General features: G+C 42.9%; 1 protein-coding gene across 6 annotated transcripts in view; it reads right to left on the bottom strand.

Moving 5' to 3' along the window:
- The window catches only part of LOC122976610 (nck-associated protein 5-like), a 136,493-nt gene that overhangs the window by 82,839 nt on the left and 30,113 nt on the right, over window positions 1-23,541 (bottom strand). For 5 of the 6 annotated variants that reach the window (XM_044345183.1, XM_044345188.1, XM_044345187.1 and 2 more), the window contains one exon: window positions 9,137-9,210. In XM_044345183.1, the coding sequence (XP_044201118.1) occupies window positions 9,137-9,210 (74 nt within the window). Of the gene's footprint in view, window positions 1-9,136; window positions 9,211-11,985; window positions 12,094-23,541 lie in introns of all 6 variants that reach the window. The other variant, XM_044345190.1, reaches the window with a different exon arrangement.

Genomic DNA, 23,541 nt, shown 5'->3' with positions numbered 1-23,541 from the left:
AAAAAGACAAATGGACGGCTGAGTCAGCACTAACACATACATATGCGGCGTAATCAAGAAATATTAAAGGCGGTGTTCCATTCTAATTTGATTTGAGCGGGCCGGCGGCGAATCGTTGAGCGATGGTTCTCCTCTGCAGGGCGACAAATAGACATCAGAGTCTGTCGGTGTCACAGAAACACCCCTGATGTCCCAGAACACCCCTGTTTCCTTTAATCAGGAAACATGTGATGCTTAGTTTCATTTTCTACTAGTTTAACTGGGAGTGTTGGGACGTGTGCGTGTTTATATGTTACCGCGATTGTATTCACCATCTGTGGATGCATGTGTGTGTGTGTGTGTGTGTGTGCAAGGGTTTACAACCGGAACAGTGCAAGTAATATATGGGTTTGTCCATTTATGTGATGATAAAAGTGTGAACATCACTGTGTGTGTGTGCGTATTTGTGGTTGTTGTGTGTGTATATACAATATGTGCATGTTACTATACGTTTATGAGCATATAGGTGTTTACAACCATAGTTAAGTGATTGCATTGTATGTGAGTGTGTGTGTGATTGTGTCTCTGTATGTGTAATATTCATGCATGTACGAGTGTGTGCGTGTGCGTGTGTGTAAGTGTGTGTCGGGTCCTTGTGCTGAGTGATCTGCTGAGCTCATTAAGGCGCTGCTTATTGCTCTGCCAGGGGTGTCAGTGACAGATTCCACTGTTTGGAAACACTTGGCCGCCCACACAGCCAGCCTGGCTCCACCACTGTCACACACACACACACACGTGCACACACACACACACACACACACACACACAGGGGCTAGGTTAGCATTCCACAGGGAGGAGGGGGGAGGTGAGGGAGGGGGGGGGGGTACAGGGAAGGAGACAGGACGGTGCTGGGACAGTGGCTGGAGGGACGGCGGGTCGATATGGATTTGTAATGTGGTGCAGGGTGGTCTGGGAGAAAGGGATGCTAGTGGTTGTGGCTGTATGGTGTATGTTTGCGCACATGCGAGTGCGCACAAGCACCTTTGAACTGCAGTGTACAGTGGCCTGGACTAAAAGATGCAAGTGGTTGTGGCAGTAAGTGTGCAGTGGTGGGAGAAGTATTTAAATCCTTTACTGAAGTTGAGTTTTTTGTGACCTTATTTGATTTTTGAGACAATAAAATTGAACTTCTGAACTAGTACATACTGATTTTCTCAGCAAATACTTAAGTTTAATGTAAGGTTGTGTTGGTACCACTGCAGGGTTGTCTGGAAAAAAGAAAGTTTAACTTGTACATTTGCTGCAACAAAATAACATCCAGTCACACCTCGGATTGGCTGGTCGAAAGTTTACCTCACAATCAATGAGATAATTGAGCAAATGACTTCCGGTGTGAACATTTTCCAGAAAGTGCTTTGTTTCGTTGTCAGGTAGGTCTTCAAGGTCAACGCTGTGTTAAACAAACTGGACTGAACTGGGTCGTGTTTCATCACAGCGCTATATTTGGTCTAAAGACGGTCTAAAAGTACTAATTCTTTAATTCTGGTGTTAAATTATTGATGCATTAACACGTGGGGGGAATGTTAATGTTGCAATTTAACAACTTTATCCATATGTTGGATAGTAGCAAAGTATCACATGTAAGAGTTTATGATGTTTTCAATGTAAAATCTTTAAATACTCAAGTACCTCAAAACTGCCCTCGAGTAAGAGTAAATGTACTCAGTTACTCTGTGTGTAGTTATGTGTGAACATCCTGCTCAGGGCTCCGGCCATCAGCCACACTTTCCCTCCATGACATTAATCCCCTGCAGCTTGATCACAGATGAGTGACCAGAAGCGGCCGGAGGAGGCCAGCATGCGTCCCTTGAGCTCATTACCCGACCGCTCCATCCCGCCGCCGTCTAGGTGTGTGTTCCAGGGGCAGACATTAATCACACAGGAGTAGAAGAAGCAAAACGTTGTTTCCTTCCCGTCTGTCCTGCGCTCTAAAGGCGATTAGTGTGTATGCGGTGTTTAAGCTTAGACATGCTCCTGAGAACAGCTATTTAATGTCTGATACAACTCAGGAAAAGTAAGGGGTGTAAAATCATTTGGAAACACATCAGAGGTACTACTGGTGGTTACAATCCATCGAGGAGATATTTAGCTGTCAACATGGCTAGACTCTTTTTCGGGAAGGGGAGGTGTGGGGGGGGGGGGGGTGTGAGGGTGATTTCTGCATCAAGACGAGCAAAGGAAATGCCAAGCTGTAGACAGGCAGCGTGTTTGTTTACCCAACACAAGCCCGCTCAGGATCTACACCGCTCAAAGCGGCAAACGCCCAGACAGATGCAAATCACATGATGGGTCACGCTGAAAGAGCCCCCTCCAGAGACTCTGTGTGTGTGTGTGTGTGTATGTGTTTATATGTGTGTCATTTAACTTCTGTGTGGCAAGATGAAGTGTGTAATACAATGAAAGCGATAATGCACCTCCGTCATGTTTCATTAAGCAGGGGGGGGGGATGGGGGCGGGACGATACGCAGGACGGTGGGTCCAGCGAGACATCATCAGCGGGCGAGATTCGTGGAACTCAGGAAATGCTTAAAGTCATTAAGACTGGAATAAGCAAGATTAACACTGATGGAGTTAATCTTTAATTATTCTTAAGTAAATCTTTAAAAATTACTTGAGCATTTCTTGTGTGATTACAGTAAACAAATGGGACTATTGTAGAGTGGCTAATTGCAGTGGTACCCTCTATTACACCAGTGGTAATGGAAGTGTTTGTCAAAATTAAGGCCACATTTTCACAATCACAAAACCCCAGACAAAACAGTGCATTCCCTTTGTGCCATAAAGCGACCAAACGGACTTTCCCTTCCCCCCTTATGTAAAATTATAGTGTACAGACCAAAAGTGGCTAACTTTTTGCTTACTTTTTCTGTCTCAAATTTGATGCGGTAGTAGTATATTCATATTTAAATGCAAATAATTTAACAAGGAACTTCTAAAATGTTCCTAATTTGTGTCGTAAAGCGTCCAAAGTGATCATCCCGAAAATCAGAAGTGGTAGTACAGATTAATAGACGTGTTTATAATAATAATATCATCTGAAAAATAACGTGGTGATACTTAACTGATGTTGACATGCAATACCTTTAACGAGACAGTCTAAAAATCTTCCTGTTTTGTGCCATAAAGCAACAAAGCACTTTTATTTTTTTTACCACAACTCAGATCTGAAGAAAGAACTAGTACAGACAGAAAAGTTGAAGTTGACACAACACTTGTGGTGTCTCAGATCTGTGTGGTAATAGTTTATTTATACCTAAATGCAACATTTTTAATTATGCAGTCGGTAAATTCCCCTATTTTGCGCCATAAAGCAACCAAGTAGAATTCCCCTAAAATCAGTCTTTGTTGTACACAATGTAAAATGTTGTGTACAGTCCAAACAATATACAATATTTTCATGACGTCTGTTTTTACTTTGGTGTGTTTCAAAGTCAATGGCCTGTGTATCGACCACCTGCATCAAAGTTAGGATTTTCTTTTTCAATACCTATGAGTCTCAAAATGTGTTAGGTTATATCACTCTAGTGGTTGTTTTATTTACTTAAAGAAACGTCAGATTTTACAAACCATCACTACATCCACAGTCTCATATGACAAACCCGCTTAGTACTGCAGTGTTGTAAATTTCACAAATTTTCACCCTTTCCTGTTTCTTCAGAGAGTTCGGAGGATGTTTTCCAAAGAGCCCTGAGCTGGAGGTAAATAGCGTAGATGCAACCACTGTGACTTCCACCAGCCAAAACCACACGGGATCTATCAACAATCCAACCGCACAGGATCTATCAACAATAAAAAAAAAAAAAAAACCACACAGGATCTATCACTCTTCTTATCTTAAAGTGAGGATGTTTTCCAAAACGCTTTGCAGCACATGTGTTAGCCAAAATAACTGCACGCTTTCATGAGCACAAAAGGAGTCGAAGCACATTCTCCTGAAGCTGATCTTGATAAAAAAAAAAAAATCCTTTCATTGTACAATGAAGAAGAACTCAACTGAAGTTAATAGACCTGAATGTTGAGGTGAACTTTCATTTAATCAAAGGGTACGACTGACAATGCCAGGAGTGACTCAATCAGATAAGAAAATTTAAATATTCTGAACCCGTGCATAATTATCCTGTAGTGCTTTTCTTACTGCACAAGACATGAAATTAGTGTCTGAGAACTCGCTTAGACAAACAACAGTGGTAATTAGCCATTATGCAAGACCCCACTGAAAAGGCTCAGCCCTTAAACACAACTAATTGCTTCTAGGAATGCAGATAATACCTCATTTAATCCAAATGCCAAGAATACATATCACAAGTCCTATAAAACACTGCATATCCATGTTGTGAAACCACTACATCTACGCTAGCAACAATAAAATTGTGTTTATTGCAGCATTTTATCTGCAAGGAAAGGATATATCCATTGTGCTATGTTTATTTTTTTTCTGAATAAGCGCGGTAGACAGCCAGTTAGCGTCATACTTAACCTTGACTGCATCAGAAAGAGAAACATGTTGGTGAATGATATGCGGAGAGGGAGGCAGTGCAGGGTGGTGGGGGGATGGGGGGGTGGGGGTGGGGGTGCAGGTATACTGTAGCATATCACTGCTGTGCATGGGAATGCAGCACTGTGACCAGCAATGAAACGACCTTGAGGGAGCATCGGTAAAAGGCTTCATTAACCCGTTCGATTAACCTCTTCCTCTCGTAAGCTCCATAAAACTGATGCATGTATTTAACCAGGCTTGGACTTTCCACATGAATCAGAGCTGGAGCGTTTGGCATTTACAGGACTGGTGAGACAAGTGTGTCCCCACGGCCAGACAAGAGTTAGTGAATTCTCACGTAGATAAACTAGCGAGTGTTGACTTGTTCCACGGCACCGGTGACGTCACTCCCTTAACTAATTGTTTCAGGGAGTTATACTTATACTTATAGTAAAGATTCTAGTGCACATTAACAACTAAACGACATGTTGCACAGCCTTTTCGCTACAGATAGAGCACATTAAAAGAAATTAATTACATCTTGTTTCCGCTTCACATTGGTTATGGTGCGTGCCACTAAAATCAAGCATGTTTTTATTCAAATCACAAAGAAATCATGAGGAAAATACCCGCTGATTTCAAAAGGTTTATACTCTAAATTCCAGCAGTGCCTGAAGGTTCTGATGAAGGTTTCACGGATTGATTTATTTACCCACTGAAGGCTCTTTGAGATATTCTGTAGTCTGGGCTCCTGGGCTGTAAAGTGACCTCTAATGGATGGATTAGGCTAAGTCATTCACTTCAGAGGGCACACAAATATACTTTGGGAGTGTATTAGATCTCTTTGGAGCTTAGCATGATCAAATCATTGCATTAGACCGGTCAACTTATCCAATTAAAGTTGTAAAATGCACGGCTCTCGCCCAAGCGAGACGGCAGATCCTTGGGGCGCTGCAGGGTTTGCGGGAGGTTGAACCCTATCCACCTCCTCATCGACAGAACAGGCCTCACCACATACTTCAGCTGAGGATTACAGCCTTTCATCTTGCTCAGACTGCCAGCAGCACACAGGCGTCTTTGAGGCCAGATATGCCTTGTAGTAACATCAGCAAGGCACAGATTCGTAAAGCGGTTTCCCAGCTTCGTGCTCCTGTGGTCTTTTTCTCTCATGTGTATACAGTCACACGTTTTTTTTTTTTTTTTGGTTTTTTTTTCTGCCTCACTTAGCCTCGCCGTCCTCACAGGAGTGCAAGGACATTTTCTTCCATTAGTGTCCCCTGCTGTAATTCAAAAAAAATTAAGGAACACTCAAAAGTCTCTGAAAGTGCTTTGTGAGTCATTTTTGAACTTCACTGGAAATAAATGTTGCCATTTGTACTGACAAAAGGGATCAGTGGCTGAAAAACTCTGTAATCTTAACAGCTTAAACAATTAAACTAATCCAAATGACAGTAATGGATTTACACTGATGAAGGACAGGCATCTAAAAATAAAACTACGCCTTATAAACCAATAAATTCAGTCTTTTAACATAGTTGCTCTCCAAACTGACAATCCAAAAACCTCAAAACCATCCTCATCTGGTCATGGCAAGGACAAATAGGCAGAAATGTGGAGCAGTTACAGGACAAAACTGATCAATTTCTACCCACAGGCAAATTCACTTACACAAAGAAAGTCCTATTACCTATAATCCCTCTGCTAAGCACACATCTGATCTGACCTCCACTCTCTATCTCCACCGTCTTCGAAGCGCCGTTGCTCTATGAACATGACAAATAGCTTATTGATCAGCAGATGTCGTCGCTAACGTCCCTTCGGCTTGGGCTGCAGCTGCAGCGGCGTGCTCCACGCAACCTGTCCTAAGTTGTATGGATCTCCAGCTGAGTCCCCTGCCTCCCCCCCTCCTCCTCCTCCTCCTCCTCCTCCACACCTCCCCACCTCCCAGTCGCTCTGAGCGGGGGCCCCCCCTGCCTGCCGGCCACCCTCCTCCTCATTCCTTGTCCCTCCCTGTCCTCTAAGGTGTTGAAGGGGTCACAGACAAACACCATCTGCTCCAGCAGGCAGAAAGTGGCAGGTGAGGCCAGCTCCTGGACATGTGACCCCGATACTGGCCAGCTATGGCACGCTTGACCCACTAAAAAACAAGGTCAAAAGAAGATTCAGAGAAAAACAAACACCAGCTCAGCACAGTGACAAATCAAGAGTGTGGAAAATGGATGGGGAGTGGGGAAAAAAAAAAAAAAAATCTAATCTACATTGTTTTAATCCACAGGGAAGATTACACAGTCACGGTGCCTTGACACAGCAGCTTGTCAGAAAGAGGTCATGCAAACTCACTCCCCGCCCGTCATGCTTTTTAGCGCTGCAGAGCATCCATATGTCCCTCCCACACATGTCTGTCACTCAGCAAGGAGATATCTTTAATAAACCTTTCCTTCTAACATACAACTGTGTGCTTACCAGCATTTCTAGGCCACCACTAATGATATTGTAGGCTTTTAAAACGACATTTGATGTTTTTTAATGAGAGCGAACTGGAAACAAAATGATGAATAAGTGGGAACCCCGGGTCAGCGTCCGACTGTACGTTGCATCTGATGTTGCCTAATTTGGATTTGCTCCATCTGATGTTGACACTGTGCCGTGGAGCTTTTGTTTCTGTCTGTCAAGGACGTGGTCACATTGAATAGAGGGAGCAGGGAAGCCCGGCCAGCATCCCACTGGGGTTTTGTGCTCCATCGAGCAATGATGCTGCGACTGATTTTCGAGAGACGGTGTGTGTGTGAGTGTGTACGCGCTGGGCTACAGGACGTTGAGGATACACAGCAGATGCTTTTGACGTACAATCAAAAACAAGCTGAAAATTAGATTCATATCATTAAAAATCTATCACAACACTCGCCACCTGTAGGTTTGAAAGGTGCGCACAGCTGCCATCCTCCACAAAAAAACGGGTGACAACATAATATTGTATGTTTATTTGACACAACAACAGGATTTTCTGATAAAACTACATCCTCCATGACGGAAAAACATAGTCTGGTTTAAAAAGAAGTCATAATTGTCCAATCTGTGTACTTCGCCGGTGTGAAACTACCCTATAATATGGTACAATGAGGGACATGAATGCATTGGGTCACTGGGTCATGAAGTAGGGATGCAGGGAACTAGAGGAATGTAAGGGTTTCTCTTTCTCCTCTTGACGGATTGATGGGCCCCATATTCTGGGGGGTGGAGGGACACATCCACTGTGTTGTGAGATGCTGCCTAATAAGGGGAAGGAGGCGTTTTTTGGGGTTTTTTTTTGTAACTTCGCTGTGTTTTAGCTGAACAAAAGCCTTTGTGAAGTCATTTATCACTGTCGCCACTCTGAATCAAACAACACTGGAAAAGAAATGAGTACAAATCCTGTCTGGTGGTATGTTGTTTCTAAAAACTGTGTGCTTCAAAGACATGAGGGATTTTTCAAAGCGCAGGCTGTATATGCGCCGGTTTGTTTACAACGTCTAGATTGTGGCATCTCGACTGTGCAAAAGCTCTTTTAGTTGTACTCGTCACTGAATCCTCTGGAAGACAGAAAGAAGGACCGGCGCTCAATGGTGACTGATATTGTCTTCGTAATTATCACTCGCCCTCAGCCAAACTTTAAACCACAAACCCATCAGCATGTGATGGAGTCTTATCTGATCCTCAATTGAAAAGGATCCACTTCAAATGGCAAATCCTACTTTAAGTTCAAAACATGTTTACACCATACAACTTGTCCATTGAATTAAATCCAGCTTCAGGACACAAATGGTATCCAGAAAATGAGACGATGGTAAGAAGTACAGTGCTGATTGTGGTTCAGACAGCCACTCCGATTCTTTGGAGTCAGTACAAGTTCACGGCTTTGAAACTAGTTGGATCAGTCCCTACAAAGACATTTTGGTCACCCTAAGTGGCTATCAGGTCACTCCGGGTGTCACCGAAGATGACTCCCCTGTCTTATAAAGAGGGGTGGGAATGACTTAGACGGGAGGGTCATTCCTTTACACATCACTTCCTTTATTAAGGGGCTACCCTGGCCTAGTAAAGGGGATGGTCAGTGGTCATTCATCCCCCCTAGCCACCCACCCTGAGACCCCTATCCCCCTATGTCCAACCCCCAGCCCCTCTCTGCTCACTCAGGGGGAAAATTACTTTGAGTCGGGGGAATACAGCTCCATTGAGATGGAGAGAGGGTTGTACAAAGGAGGGTGAAGTTTAAAAAATTGTCTCTCTTTTCTATTGGGGGCGGTGCATCACTGGAAGGGCTAGGGCGATAGGAGCATGGAGGGGACAAGGTCATTAGATTGGCATCTCCATAAGCTCTTCATTCCCATTGTCTGGGCAAATCCACTCCAAAGGACCTCCATGAGAAATGCCCCCAGTCAACCCCACACTGGGCCCAGAATCTCCCCTTTTGTCTGCCACTTTTTAGTGTGCTTCCAACACAAAAAGCATTTCTCAAGAACAGCACACAAAGCTTGGCTCGGGTTCAAAACCAAACAACATTGTTCTGCTGCCTCTGATTGGGAATGGATTGCAGGCAGCTGCTGATATCCGTAGGCAATAAAACATCTGCCCAAATCTTACCTTCGGACATTTCGGCGCTCCTCCTCAAGCTGTTTGAGAAGCTCATCGATGCATTTGTTGGCGTCCATGTATTCCTGCCAAGAAAAGATGAGAAAAGCCAAAAGTAAGCAATGGGGTCTATATGCAAACACCCACTCTGAATATAGTTTAATTAGAAACACAGGCAGACTACAACCAAGGTCTTCATCCTAAACGTTATCATCTGAGCCAAATAATAACAACCATGAACATTCATTGATCAAATGTGTGCATGAGATGCTGTAAAATCATGACTGGACTGTGTATTTCCTCCGCTTTGTTTTCATAAACGTGTGAAGAACAGCGAACCAGAACTGCGTGCGTAACTCCAGAAGCACCTCTGGGTAACTTCTAACGGCTGGCCCAGAAGCAAGCCCAGCTGTGTAATGTCAGCTGGGAATAGCCCACACTCACAAAACGTGCGCTACTGAGTTACAGCACGGACGAAATGAGCTAAGGCTAAGAGCAGAATGGAAAAAACAGATGTCAGGATTTCTGGGCTATAGCATAATGATTTGCCTCTTAGTCGTCCGACTACATAAAGCACAGGGAGGGGAGGGGGGTTTGCAAATGTAAGAAATAGGCCACATAGGCACGGTACTTCAGCCATCTGGGTTTTCAGACATTTGAGGTCTACCTACAGTACATAACACAGCCAGTTGTAACTTGATGCTGTCAGATCAGTGTGGTGTAGGTCTAAGACTAATTAATTAGATGTTAGCTTGACAGCTCATGACGCATCTCCTGGGTAAACGGTTATCTCAGTGGGACAGATGCTCTCCATTGATTTCTAGACGCTCTGGTCATGTGCTCGCAAAGTGTAATTGAATAATGGGGATTCCCATGAAGAGGTCAGTAGGCCAGGAATCTCACTCTCAGAGAAAAAAAAGTCATAATATCTGTGAGCCATTTAATGTTTAGCCCTCTGTTTTGACCATACTCATAAATATTCTTTGTGTTTACTGTTATCGCAGCTCCCTTATCCAGTTTTTGTTTCATATTGTTTGTCCCGGAGCATCTATTTTCTTTTGCTGCTGTTGTTATCTGAGTTCACTAATTAGTCAGTGGCAAAAAATAAAGCCCTTCTGTGAGACAGAAACTGATTCTTTTGAAATATAACTTTTGAAACCACATGAAATTGAAAAACAAACACTGTGTCTGTATTTTTCTAACTTTTTTTTCAGAACCCCTGTTGTGTGTGATGGAGAAAAAAAAGGCGTATATGGAAGGGGATTGTTGGGATTGTAAGCTATAGCACAACAAGGCAAACTTCTGGGACAACACACTGTGAATGTACATGGGCTGGATAAAAATAAATGGAACATTTTTACATATAATGCAACCCAAAACAAGAACTGTAGAAACAACATCCTAAAAATATGAGATATTAAACCTCTCTGACACAGTCTCAACAAAAAATTGGCAAGTGTAGCTTTTCCTGTGTTCGCCTATTTTTGTATCCACACCCTTTCATTTACTACAGCCCAAGAACTTTTAATATTTTGTCTGGATTTTGGATTTTGACCTCCCTGTGACCCACCCTGTGGGTCCTGACCAGACTTTAAGAACTGCTGCTATCACTGCATGGGCTTTTTTAACCTGTGGCCTTGAGAGCAAAACTCGCAATAGGCCAGATGTTCAGAAGCAAAAGCTGCTGGTTTAAATACAGTAAGTGCAGTTGTTTCGTGTCCTCGCTTCTCCTTGGGGTGCCGCTCTCCCACTGCTGCCTCTAAAGCAATTACTAACTCACATCTGAGGCTGCCACTCGAATACACCCATCACCCACCAGCTTGCCCCAATGCCAGCAGAAAATGGCAAAGGCCCAGGCTTCCCACCGAGTCGCCAGCCAAGGGCACTCTGGGTGACCATTAGGCAAATACGGCCATCGCCAAAGCACAACAGATCAATGCTTAACAGCACGGGGCCACATTTTCCGATTTTTGTCACACTTTCCACTATATTCCCACAAAAAAATTACAACAAAAATAGCATCAACCCCTAATCTTTTAAGCACGTTTTTCATTATCATCATCATATCATATCATTGTCATTATCATATCATTAATTTTGGCCTAACCGGTCGGACAAATCTTTCATGTTTGGAAAGCAACCAATTACAGAGCCTAACAACAGTGCCCTGAAGCCATCTGGTAGCCTAAGAGTGCCACAGCACGCAGCCAGAATGCCACTCACACCAAAGCTGAAAGGCCATTAGCGCTCAGTTAAGTTCCCAAAGTTAAATTTACTGTTGGCTCTAACAGCAGTCAATCAATAGTGAAGAGCATGGCAAATGATCATATCCACATTGCTCTTTTGGATTTGTCCTTACTGAGTGGTTGGACAAGGGAGGGAGGGGGGGGGGGGGGGAGCTGGTAGCTGTGGCATGTGTTTTGTGTTAAAAAATATCAGACACTGGTGTTCAGTAATAACAGCAAAGGTCTCAAGAAGAAGCCAGTATTACTCCTTGAAGCCCTGCCATCTAATTAAATAAAATGTGTGACTTTTTCCTCAAGCAGACAAAAAAAAAAAAAAATAACTGTCTGGGTTAAAACGTCTGTCTCCGAAAGACCATTAGCGACACAATCCCGTAATGATTGCTGCACAAAAGGGGACCTTCTTCGTGAAAGCCCCATGTCAGGGGAAATATTTACTGGCCACATCAAACGTGAAGTAAAGCTGCCTAAGTCTGTGTTGTCATCGCGTAGACCTCTCCTAATGACAGGCCACTGAAATAATCCTCAGCACACATGAAGGAATGCAGAGAATGCGGCATGCTTGTTGTCATGTGAAATGGGAGGGTATTTAAAGCGGAGATTTAAAGCATGACTCACATATGTAATGCCGCGTGTTATATCTTCGGCCAGGCATTATTTCTGACGGTTTTACGGCGTGAGTGAAAGCTGCACCGTTCCCACGAGGCCCAGGTACTCACGTGTAGACTGGGAAAAAAAAAAAAAAACTGAATTTACTGACCTGAGACTTTATCTGAGGCATATTTCTCAGGATCAGTGCTCTCACAACCTGTAATACAGCCAAACAATTCCTTACAGCGGTTAAAACGTCCTAAGAGTTGTAATCTTGTAAGAAGTGCGTTATCACCTACAAAAGGAAGGTGCACTAAATAATAATAAAAAAAAAAGGCTTAAAAATCCTAATGCGCTCACGTCGAGAGCAAGAAGCCATGCACTTAAAGAGTAGACCTTATGGAGACTATGTGGTGAAGTCATTTGAATTAGGTGGCTTTTGATGGGCTGACATGTATTTTCTTATATATATAAAAGTGGGAAATATGCAATATTTTATTAAGATATTCAGCGTCTTTGAATGTCTTCATTTTCATGATGAAAAATTTCAAAGAATTGTCATTTCTCAGGCTGCAAAATTCTCTAAAATTGCTGCAAAATCTAATTGCAAAGTTATTCTTTATGTTTATTTGTCATGCAGTCCACCAGCAGATGTAAATGTCACTTTTTTACTCTGAAATTGTATGTAGAATATTGTAAGCCATGTTTAGGTGTTAGGTTTAAAGCAGAGTTATTCACGGTTCCTGTTCAACTGCATATATAACTGAACATTTCACACTATTTAATTAAAAGACAGTATTGGATACTATATTGATTTTTGCTGGTATGATGTGGGCAGGGGCTAAACTCGGGTTAACCTGATAAGTAATGTGTTTGCTGATGTTCCTGCTCTATGACCGCAGGTTCTCCGTAATGTTTATCCGGCCATGTTTACTCATGTGTGTGAGCACGTTTGATAAGGAGCAGCTACCGAGGGGAAGAGCCCCCTCCTCCTTGAGCGTGGCTCGAGTCCCGTATCCAGTCCCCTTCAAACTGCTCGTATGCCTTTATGAAATTTTAAAATATGAGCGCCGTCCCCCACTGCTTTGGCACTGAGGAGCGGGGAGGGGAAATACAGAGAGAAAAAAAAAAAAAACAACACACTTCTGTGTGAAACCACACAAACATGCAAACAGTCAGACAGACATGCAGACAGACTGGCACACAAACCCCAATGCAATCTGTTTAAGATTAATCGTCCAGATTTTTCAGTAATAAAACATCAGATGTATTATTCATCCATATGAGCACGCTCTGCTCTTTCACACATTCTTGAAGATTAGTAGGGATGGAATCACATCCTAGACAAGCGTCTGGTATAGGCCGCTTTGAAGTTAACTGGAAAAAATAAATAAACCTTAAGCTAGATAAAACTCTGACCTAGTTGCCAGCGAGGTCAGGGTGCGTTCCTTGAAGTTGTTGCAGCAATGAGCTCCCTCCACCACCTTACTGTGTCTGCAGATCAGAGGCTCAGGCTGCAGTTACAGATAAGACACCTTGTAGAGGCCTGCAGCCCCTGTAGTGCGCTCTGGGAGAATGAGACCCAGCCAAAGACAAGGTCACAACCTCTTCCCTTTCTATCCCTGCAACCCCCCCCCCCCACTCTCCGCACCTACCCATCTCTGCTCACCGCGGATTTTGTGCAAACTGATGACATGCCGGTGTGGCCTCTGGGACAGTAAAAACCCAACTGCAAACCCGGAGCTGCAGGTTTGACGGAAAGGAGAGCCTCCGCACGGGCTGCTGCGAGTCAAAGGTTATGCCAATAGAATGTAAGATTTCTTTCTGGGTGCGTTTTTACGGCACACTTGAGAATGAATTATGACAGTGACTTCTCAAGGTGTGAGAGATGTATCACATCTGATACGGCTGTTAGTCTTGGATTCCTGCCAAAGATCTGACTGGGTATGCAGCCAAATAGTGCTGCCATTGAATACCGCAAAGTTTATGTGTGCACCGTTAGCAAAGATGTAAATATAGCAAATTTAATCAGCGTCAATGAAAACGTATTCCCGTGCGCCAATATAATTTATAATGACTGTGATCCTATCATAGTGACGTAATGAACGAATCGGTATGACTAATTGTCTCTGTGTGCAGATTTCTGCAAACCTGCCTCTACTTGTATTGAGTCTGTCCATATCAGCCAGCCTTAGTTAAATTCATTAGTCTTATCAGCATGTTTTGAGGCTCTGCGCTGATGATCCTTCACTGGGAGGTCGTTACTCACATCCCAATGACCTGGAGTCATAATATCAGCTGAGCCATCGGGCTCTCATATCCTCAGACCCTGATAATTCAGCTGATAGCCCAGTGCAAAAGGGACAGCTACTCGTGTGATTTCTCATGTGAGGAAAAGCTACTGAGATCTGTGTACTGTCAGCTCGGTCTGTAAGAGATGATTTGGTGTCAGGGACGAATGTGATCCGAAATTCTTTTCATCACGCTGAACTGAGGGACTGTTTTTTGCATTTGATGGATTCATAAAGGAAATTGTTGTCTCTCGAGATGACAGAATAAAGATTTAGATGTGGAATGGGCAGAGACACGGTCATGACCTCCAGTCTCTTTGGCTGTACTGCTCTTCTGACAGATCATCTCTCAAGCGAGTGTGTTTATAGAGGCTATCACAGGTCATGGTAACTACGCATTTCATAGTCTATCTATGCAGTATCTCAGCTTAGTATCCCTAGGAATTATCTCCATATTGGACAATTCCATGTTTCACTATTGGCGTCAAATACCAACATTTATTGCCAATGCAGAGAGGAGTAAAACCTTTATGTAGCAAAGCGAAAAGCAAAGGTGTGGAAGTCAAGGGAGTGAATGGTTGTGCATGTCCAACTTTCGTGCAGGAGACAGGAGTATGCATCCCGTCACAGACCTGCAATTAAAGTTTATTTGCCATAACCTTTCATTAAATTTGATCGTACCAGAGTTGCCTTGCTCAGATATTGTAGAAATATTGTTTTAAAACCATCAAAAATGTCCAAGGTTTTGCAGAATCGTCATCTGCGTCGTCTATGACCTTACCGATATTCATTTTTCAAATAAAAATCATCAAATCAAGCTCTTACTACCTTACAGTTAATGAACTGCCACTCAACAAATGATGCTGAACCAGAGCTGAGCACTATACTGCTTAATTGTACCCAAAACCTCAACGACTGTGATGCTGTGGAGGCTAACACAGTAGCCTTATTGAGCTGAGGACATTCGTGTAACAAATGCCTCCAGTGAGTAGGATATTCTTCATCTGTACCTGCCCCAAATGGAGGAGTGTCGGGGAATATGGATTACTTGAGATACAAAAGGGAGCCTGTTCATCATCTAGGGTGAGTTTCAGCAGTTTGGGTTATCTGATGTTCTTCCTCCAGCAGCACCTACGGCCGGGCCCAGCCCAAACATCAACACCTCGCCACCGTCAGGAATCCAAATCCCCGCAGATTATCTTTCCAAACATTAAGATACGTCCAACGTTCAAATAACCCCCCCCCCCCCCCGTCTATTTGGGCTCCTCCTCTGCTCTCTTTGGGGCTTGACAGAGTGGGCCATTCATGCCTGTTGGGAACAGTGGCAAAGCTGTTTCACGGCGCAAATCTCACAGGGGGAAAGTTGAAAAAGTAGCTGAGGAATGAAATACATCGGATCTGACATCGCTATTCGATCACTTCCACAGAGCTACCTGTGTGGAAGAGCGGGTGAAGGCATCACAGACCCATGCGAGTATGTACATGCAAGTGCACTTTTTGAGTTTGTGTGTTTTAACTGAATCTTTGAATAAAGACACGTCATGTTCTTTATTATCCCAAGCAGGCAAATTTGGGTGACAACAGTTTATATATCAAAATTAAAGTCCTGAAAGATTACACAATGGGCAGAAGAGTTGCTTATAAATTGGCCCTTAGTATATGTCCCAAAATATATACAGAAAAAAGTGACAGTAAGTGTCCAATGGGTTGTGCATTGGCTGATGGTTGCGGCTAGTTTCGTTCATGGCAAATTGGCTAAAATAAGGACTGAGCAGAGTTTGGCAGAGCAAGGTTATATAAAATTGAATAGTCTTCCTCTCTAGATTTGACGTTTCTCTCAAAAGTCATCACTATCAAGACAGTTTGCAATTATTCAACGGTGCAAATTTAATTCAGCTGTGCGACTGAGTCGACCGATTACAACGATCCCACTGAAATTAATCGCGTATTGTTGTTACTTACATGCACTTTATGCTTTTTCCTTTTTGGTATTCTGTTTATTTTGTCATTCTGTCCAGTGTGCTTTGTTGAGATGTGTGTTCTCTGATGCGTGTACTTTTAAATTGGCCCACTGAATAAGGCTGTTTGAATTGAATGGAATGAATGTGACCTAGCCAAAGGCTGGACTGGATTTAGGAACCACCAGGTTTGTAAGCAAATATTCTTTTACTTTCTCATACAAACAGTTATTTATTTTTCCATTTTTGATATCCATTCCTCTCTCTGTTTCCTTTGTCTCCGTTATCTCTTCCTTTACTGTTTTGTTTTCAGTCTCGGTTTTAAATGTGCAAAAACACACATCAGGGAGGAGCAGTAGAGGAATGCTGCTTTTAGAAATGAAAACAAATATACAGTGTGTCCATGCTGGTACCAATGTTTCCAGACAGGATGGGAATCTAGGAAACAGGGACGCACAGGGGGTAGAAGTCTGCGGTGCGCCTGTGCCCAGATTTTACAAGCCTGGGGGTTGCTGGGTTTTATTATCATCTGGGGGCCAATATTCAGCCAGGTGTACTTGGAGCGGGAGGGAGAGTGGTGATGACAGAAATGAAAAGGAAACCTGGACCTGGCAACCCAGAGGAGCACAGGGGAAAAAAGGGAGGCTGCCATATAGGAGAGAACGAACGCCAGCGAGAGACAGAAAGGATCAGAGAGGTTAGAGTAGACAAGAGCATTAGAGACGGGGGAAGGACATCAAAACTATAAAGAGACACTACATTAAAAAACAGGAAGAGAGAGAGAGCCAAAGTAGGGCTCATAGGTGTTAACATTTTTATATTGTGATTTTGACTTATTACATATTATTACATTTATGTGAATCATACACATGTTCTCTGTTTAACCGGCAGCTTACAAGGCTTAAAAAATGGAAGAAAAAAAAAAAGATCCGCTATGAAGCAAAATAAATACAGTGATGATGATTTTGTGTCAAAGAAGAAGATAAATTTGCCTGATGTATTTTTGTTCTAGAAGGAAAGGGAAAGTTTTCTCCCTTATTTATTTCCATTTCCAATGAGCCCAATAACTTCTGTTTATGATTATTCTGTTTCATCCAGAGAAATTATTTTTCATTCTAACTAGTACAGTTTCTACTGTAAGAGGTCTGAACAAAGACCTTATTGCTTCCAGGAACACACACTGCTTCTGCATTGAACCTCTTTCTCTTTCCGATTTGTCAATACAAAAGTCAAATCATCTAATACTTCCTCTCCCAAATATTGGTTTCCCCATCCACCACCAAACCTGACACAGTGCAACAGCCCTACTGTCCAATCAAGAACCCCTGCAGAACCCATCTCCCTTTTACAGCTTAACATAGTAGCCTATATGCGGGACAGTATTCATAGTTTAAGTATGGTAGAATTAAATAACAGCAGCCATTATTACTTTGAAACGAGACAAAGAGCACGAGAAAACGAGAGCGACTCTTTGTAAAGTGACAGGGGAAAGGTTCAGATCAGAGCGCAGCGCTGATGCTAAACAGATGTTGGTTGGTTCACAGGGGGAAGTTGGGCTTCTGTTTATGCAGGCTTTGACAGACAGGCGCCACACCTAACCGCGCCACACTGTAGCTGAAGCGTTTGCGAGAGCAAAGGAGGGTTGATCAAGTAGCAGCGACAGTGTTCCTTCACGGGAAATTAGGCACATTATAGATTGAGCAGAAGCCCTCGAGAGGATCCATTCAGCATTATCTGCATTTTACAGCTCACCTCTCCAGCGTTTCTCGCCTCCTCTCATTACAGTTTGACTGTATGCTTTGTGTCATCATGCTGACAAGTGCTTACTTTACACTCTGTCAAGGAGTAGACTCAAAGACTAGTAGCTCAGTGTTTTTGGGCTTGTAAACGGTGCTGATAGTTACCCAGAATTACAGCTTAAACGGTAAAACGTAGCTCCCAATCTTATTTTTATGACCCTAACTGATGACATCGAGTGAAATCCAAAGAAAAAAAAAAAACATTACAGAGTCTGCAAAGTTCAGCTGAGAGGACAGGACAGCATAACATCCCAGGTAACAAATCAAACCCCACAAATACAACAAAGTCTCTTCAGCAACAATCTCATGACCTCCAAGCGTGTGTTTTTGCAGAGATATTTCTTTCCCGGAACGCTTTGTCAGATTCCTTGACATTTCACGTGCATTAGCTTCAGGCCTCAGGTTTATCACAGCTCTCCTCTGTTTAATCCACGAGCTGATTTATTGACGAGGCCTGTCTGCGCGCCGAGTCGGCTGACCCAGGTGCCGGGCAGATGTCGAGGCAAGCGGGCAGGCAAAGCGTTGCATTCCTGCTAGAGAAAGCATTAATGTCAGCTTCTGATTTTCTTCTTTCTCTCCGTCTTCCTGCCTCGGGATGGGGAACGGAGATTGCCCCTGCAGGCATGCAAGGAACCATAACCGGAGAAATGGTAATGTGACAAGAGGTTTGTTTGCGCTCCTGTCATCCCCAAACCCACCTGTGTCACTCATGCTTATCAGATCCACATTTCCTATCTCACCTGACAGTGATGGAGAGCGGATCAAGATACAGTGGGGAGATTTCTTTTTTAAAAATGGGGGGAGGGAAGGTGTAGATATAGGAATAATAATGAGAAATGTGAAAAGAGATGGGTTGTGGTGACTTTTGACCTCTACTGCAGGACCGAGTGCAATGATAATTCCCGTGGTCATGAATTATTTCTTTGGCGATGCAAGGGGGGGGGGGGGGGGTTGATCACCGTGTTTTTGCTCGGCGCATCATTCCAGACAGACTGCGGGGGTGGCAGAAGCCTCAGGGTTAAAAAAACAGGCTTGTGACCAAAAGGTTGCCTGTTTGAATCTGAGGGATAACTACAAAATATTTGCATGGGGGAGGTGAATGAGTAATGCACACACTTCCCTAAACAGATAAGTGCCCCTAACCAGCAAAGTGAACCAATGGAGGTTCCCAATAGCCAACTATACAAGGCTGTAGTTGTCCAGGCGTGGGTGGTGTAAATCATGGTAACCCCCACCCCCCCAGGCTTTGCTGTAAATAAGAATGCCCTCAATGAACTTCCTTGTTAAATAATAAATGTTAGACAATAGCTTTCTTTGGTAAATGTTCAGCTTATCTGTTGTTCTGAATCTCTGGAACTTGATTCTTAAAGGGTTGATCAATCTCTATAAACAGATATCTGCATGTGAATGCAGGCAACGGGACAAGATTTTGGTACTGGAAGCGTTCTGGTTTCCGTTTGTGGTCCGTTTGTAGTCTGAGTAGTATTGACTAATCACGTTTGAGTGGGTTTTGGTTGCATGTCTGTGTGGAGATCAAAACAGGTGGAACGCATTGGCCGAAATGCAATCTCTGAACCCACCGGCTCTCGTCTGATGACAATTTAGCTTTTATTAGGTTTTTTAAAAAATGTATCCGCATTCATATGCATATATCTGTTTATAGGGATTACACGAAATGTCGTCTGGGCTGTCTCAAGTTGCTAATCGGAGTGTAAACCATGACCAGCGCACGGAAGAGGAAGTCTCGGCCTGGATAACCGTTATCCGTTATCCGGATATCCACTGGCTACACCGGAAGCCCTGATTACAAGGTGACATATTTTCACATTTACCTTTGGTGTTATCTAGCCATGCAGATAGTTTTTTCATTTGTTTTTATGTTTCATGTGCCCAAGTTATGAGATATTTGTCTCAATTCCACAGTTTTAGTTGCTGGATACTTCACTTTGTTCACCAGCTAGTGGCCAAATGTGTCTGTCTGCCATTTGGTGCTAGCTAGGTAGCATACAGTGGGTTTATCAGAGCTGTTATAGCTGGAAACAGGGTTGATGAGAACAGGAAAAGAAGCTAAAAGCTCTAAAGCTTTGTTGGAGCTGAGTGATAATTCTGCGTGGGTTTGTCACTACAAGCAACACCTTTCACATTACAGATTGTAACTTGATTCATTTTTAATATAAAATATTGACAAGTGCAGCTTTAAGGTTAAAACTAAATCAAATGGTTTAGTGAGTGAGCATTATATCCAGAGAAAATCAAGGTACCTTGCTCCACAAGGTGTTAAGTCAAGTCAAGTGCTTTTTATATTTAATTTTCAATAGATCAGCACTGTATGAGATTGTCTAGAAACCACACAGGAAACATTTTTGTTCTTATATTTCAGTTTCAATGTCAGGGCAATGTTTTTGGCTTGAAGAGATCATCTACACTGTACTTTGGCTGCATCCATTTCATGGGTTAATGGGAACAAAGACCTCTCAGTGCAGCAGCTCACCACACTCCGTCAAGTGATCTACAAGAGGAATGAGAGTCCAATAATTCAGCAGCATAAAATATTTAAATCAACCATCATCGACTTTTGAAAGGCATTATTGCAGCCTATATCGTGGGGCTTTTTACAGTCAGAGCTCATCCAGGTTGGGAAGGAATTTCAATATGAATCTGGGGCCAACCACACACTATATTTACACAGTTAATGGCACTAAATCCTTGTTATCATCTCAAGTGGAGTCTTATTTTTAGCAGCCATATATGTTTTATTTCTTCCAGATGGGAGCCGGGGAAGAATTTGACATCAGTACTGTTTCTCATTAAGCCTCTCAGACGGGGTGACATCAGTGGACTTCAATACTCTGTTGTATCGGGATTGAAACACATTGGATTGCTCTGTCAGGAGAACTTTTTTGAGGCCCCCCCAAAACTATGAAGTGTCAAAGGTCAATCTGATAAATAAATTAAATTTTCATCATTATCATAACTGACCCTCTTAACAGGAACCTGATTTCTAATAGTATTTATTTGCTTTAAACTGTTGCTGTCTGGATTTCATATCCTGAGACATTTCAGCACTTGAACCCTTTGAGATATTTTAGGATCAGAATGTGATAGTTCCGCTACTGTGGGAAAATGTCGCAGTGCAAGGACCTGAATTTCCTTTGCTTAGGCCAGCTATTTGCTCTTACAATAACAACACTGTTCTATCATTATTATTTGTTTACTCAGCTAACCCTTTTTATCTGGGGCAACCCCCCCTTTTAGCGAATGCTCTCACATTCTCCGAACCCTCTGGAAGCCATTTCTCAACCAATAGGCTGATTGAAGTGAGGTAGAGGCTTCATTCTGAGGGGTTACAATAGCTCACCCATCAGATGCCCTCTACCCCTGAAAGCATTAACTTCAGCATGAGCTGTTTACCACGGCATTATACAGCACACACTAGAGCATTCTGCATTGTTCCCCTTGTAGGTCAGAAGTCGGACTGACCGCACTAGTTGTATTATTAATGGACGTGAACGCACCAGAAGAGATCCGCTCCATGGTGGGCTGTAAAAGATGTATGTTACATGTTGTGTAGGAATAACAGATATGTGGAAAACACACAATCTTGCTTTCTAATGTTTTATTTTACTATAATTACTCATTTAAATATGGATTATGATTTATTTAAGTCATTTATCAAAGGAAATGTGTCAGAAATTCACTGGTTTCAGCTTCTCAAATGTGAGGATTTGCTGCTTTTTCTCAGTTTTATATGCTTATGAATTCAACATCTTTGTGTTTTGGACTGTTGGTCTGACAAAACAAGAAATTTATAGATGTTACCTTGGGCTCTTGAAAGTTTTAATGTGCATTTTCACAGTTTCCTGACATTTTATACAGTAAAACTTAACGGATTAAGTAGTCGACTAAAAATAAAAATATTTGACGGATTTAATCTGTGAAAAGACTTCTTAACTGCATCCCTAGCTGAATAAAAACTAATCAGTTATCAATGAGTAGCATCTATCTTTCACCGCGGCCTATGTGGAGCAAATTGTGACTTTCCGTATTGTTGTGCTGCAGGTCAGATATTGTTGCCCGTTCACACCGTTTAGGCCTGAAAGGGGACGCGCTCAGTCCGTGTGAATGGACGCTTGATGAGAAAATGAAGAGCTTTCACCATCACCTCATTTTGGCATTTCTTGCACATAAGAGGTCCATTTACAGTGAAACGTATCCTGAGACCATTCGAATGCTTTCCAGGTTCCCAGTGTACACAGACCCCACGCTGGAGTCAAGCCATGCAAGCAGTAGGGGGAAGTGGGTCAGGGGAGAAAGGCTTAATAATGCACTAATTCAGCTGGTTCGACTTGAGACCCATAACCCCCCCCCCTCTCAATGCTCTGGCTCAGGCAGGAATGAGACAGAGGAAGGGTGGGGAAGACAGAAAATCCAACCAGGAAATGCCTCCTCAATAAAGCTTGTTTGTATCTGTATGAATTGGAGGGGCAGGGCGGGTTGCAAAATTCATCAAAGAGAAGAAATAGACTACTTTGTTGGGCTGTTAGCACATCTGACCCATTTCCTACGAAATGATGATGAGAATCCCAAAGAAATTACTGTAATAAAATAATCATAGGAATCTTGTTTGCTCTGCATAATTGGCTGCATGGAAATCTACTGGCTCCCCCAGCTGCTGTGCCAGATGGATGTTGGGTCACGGCTCAATAGCCCGCTAGCTGCCACGGGCTCTCACAATAGCCCCTCAGTGACCACCGTGACCACACACACAAAGGCAAGTCGTTGACCACTGACACCGCAGACAATCAGCCCCTGAGGGTCAAACGCTCCTGTGCAAGAGCATCCCCTCATTCAATCCCGTTCACCTGAGGCTCGGCCCGCCTCATAAAACCCCAATCACTGCTCTGATGTCTGGCCGCACAGAGAGGAATCCCGGAAAATCATTGAGCACCACAAGCACATCACCATAAAGTTGAGTTATGGACCCATGAAAGGCATACAGATCATATTATCTCTTTAGAAAGTGACTGAGACTCAATAATGTGAATGGCTCCAGCTAGCCGGATGACTCACACAGACAAATGTTACTACATGCAGATGATATTGATTTTTTCTCATGGATCTTTGGTACAAATGTCTGTCTTTTAATGACAGAGAGCCAATGGTATAAGGCTAGCATCCAAATGACTTCATCTCAATCAATGACTGAACGCACTACAGCAAATGTACAATGAGTCATGTAAAGTTGTTTTGAATCTTACTTCACTTAAAAAAAAAAAAAAAGATGAGATTCATTATTTTCCATTTTAAATTGTTGCAAAATTTCTCTTAAATGCGGTTTTTCCTTGGTTCAAGAGATCAACATTTGTTTCTAGAAATGAAGTTCATCTTATTTGGAAGAAGGTGGAATTGCACCCTGTTGGCAGGATGAGTATAAAATCAAAGGGTTCATGATGGAGACTTTTTTGCAGCGTATAATTGGATCCCCTGAAATGGCCAATCTTCCAGCCACTGACTCTTTCTAATGGTGAACCATCA

The sequence above is a fragment of the Thunnus albacares genome, chromosome 24 (assembly GCF_914725855.1).
Source record: "Thunnus albacares chromosome 24, fThuAlb1.1, whole genome shotgun sequence".
Taxonomy (NCBI): Eukaryota; Metazoa; Chordata; class Actinopteri; order Scombriformes; family Scombridae; genus Thunnus; species Thunnus albacares.
Note: the sequence above shows the minus strand (reverse complement) of the source record. Positions and strands in the feature narration are given on the sequence as shown.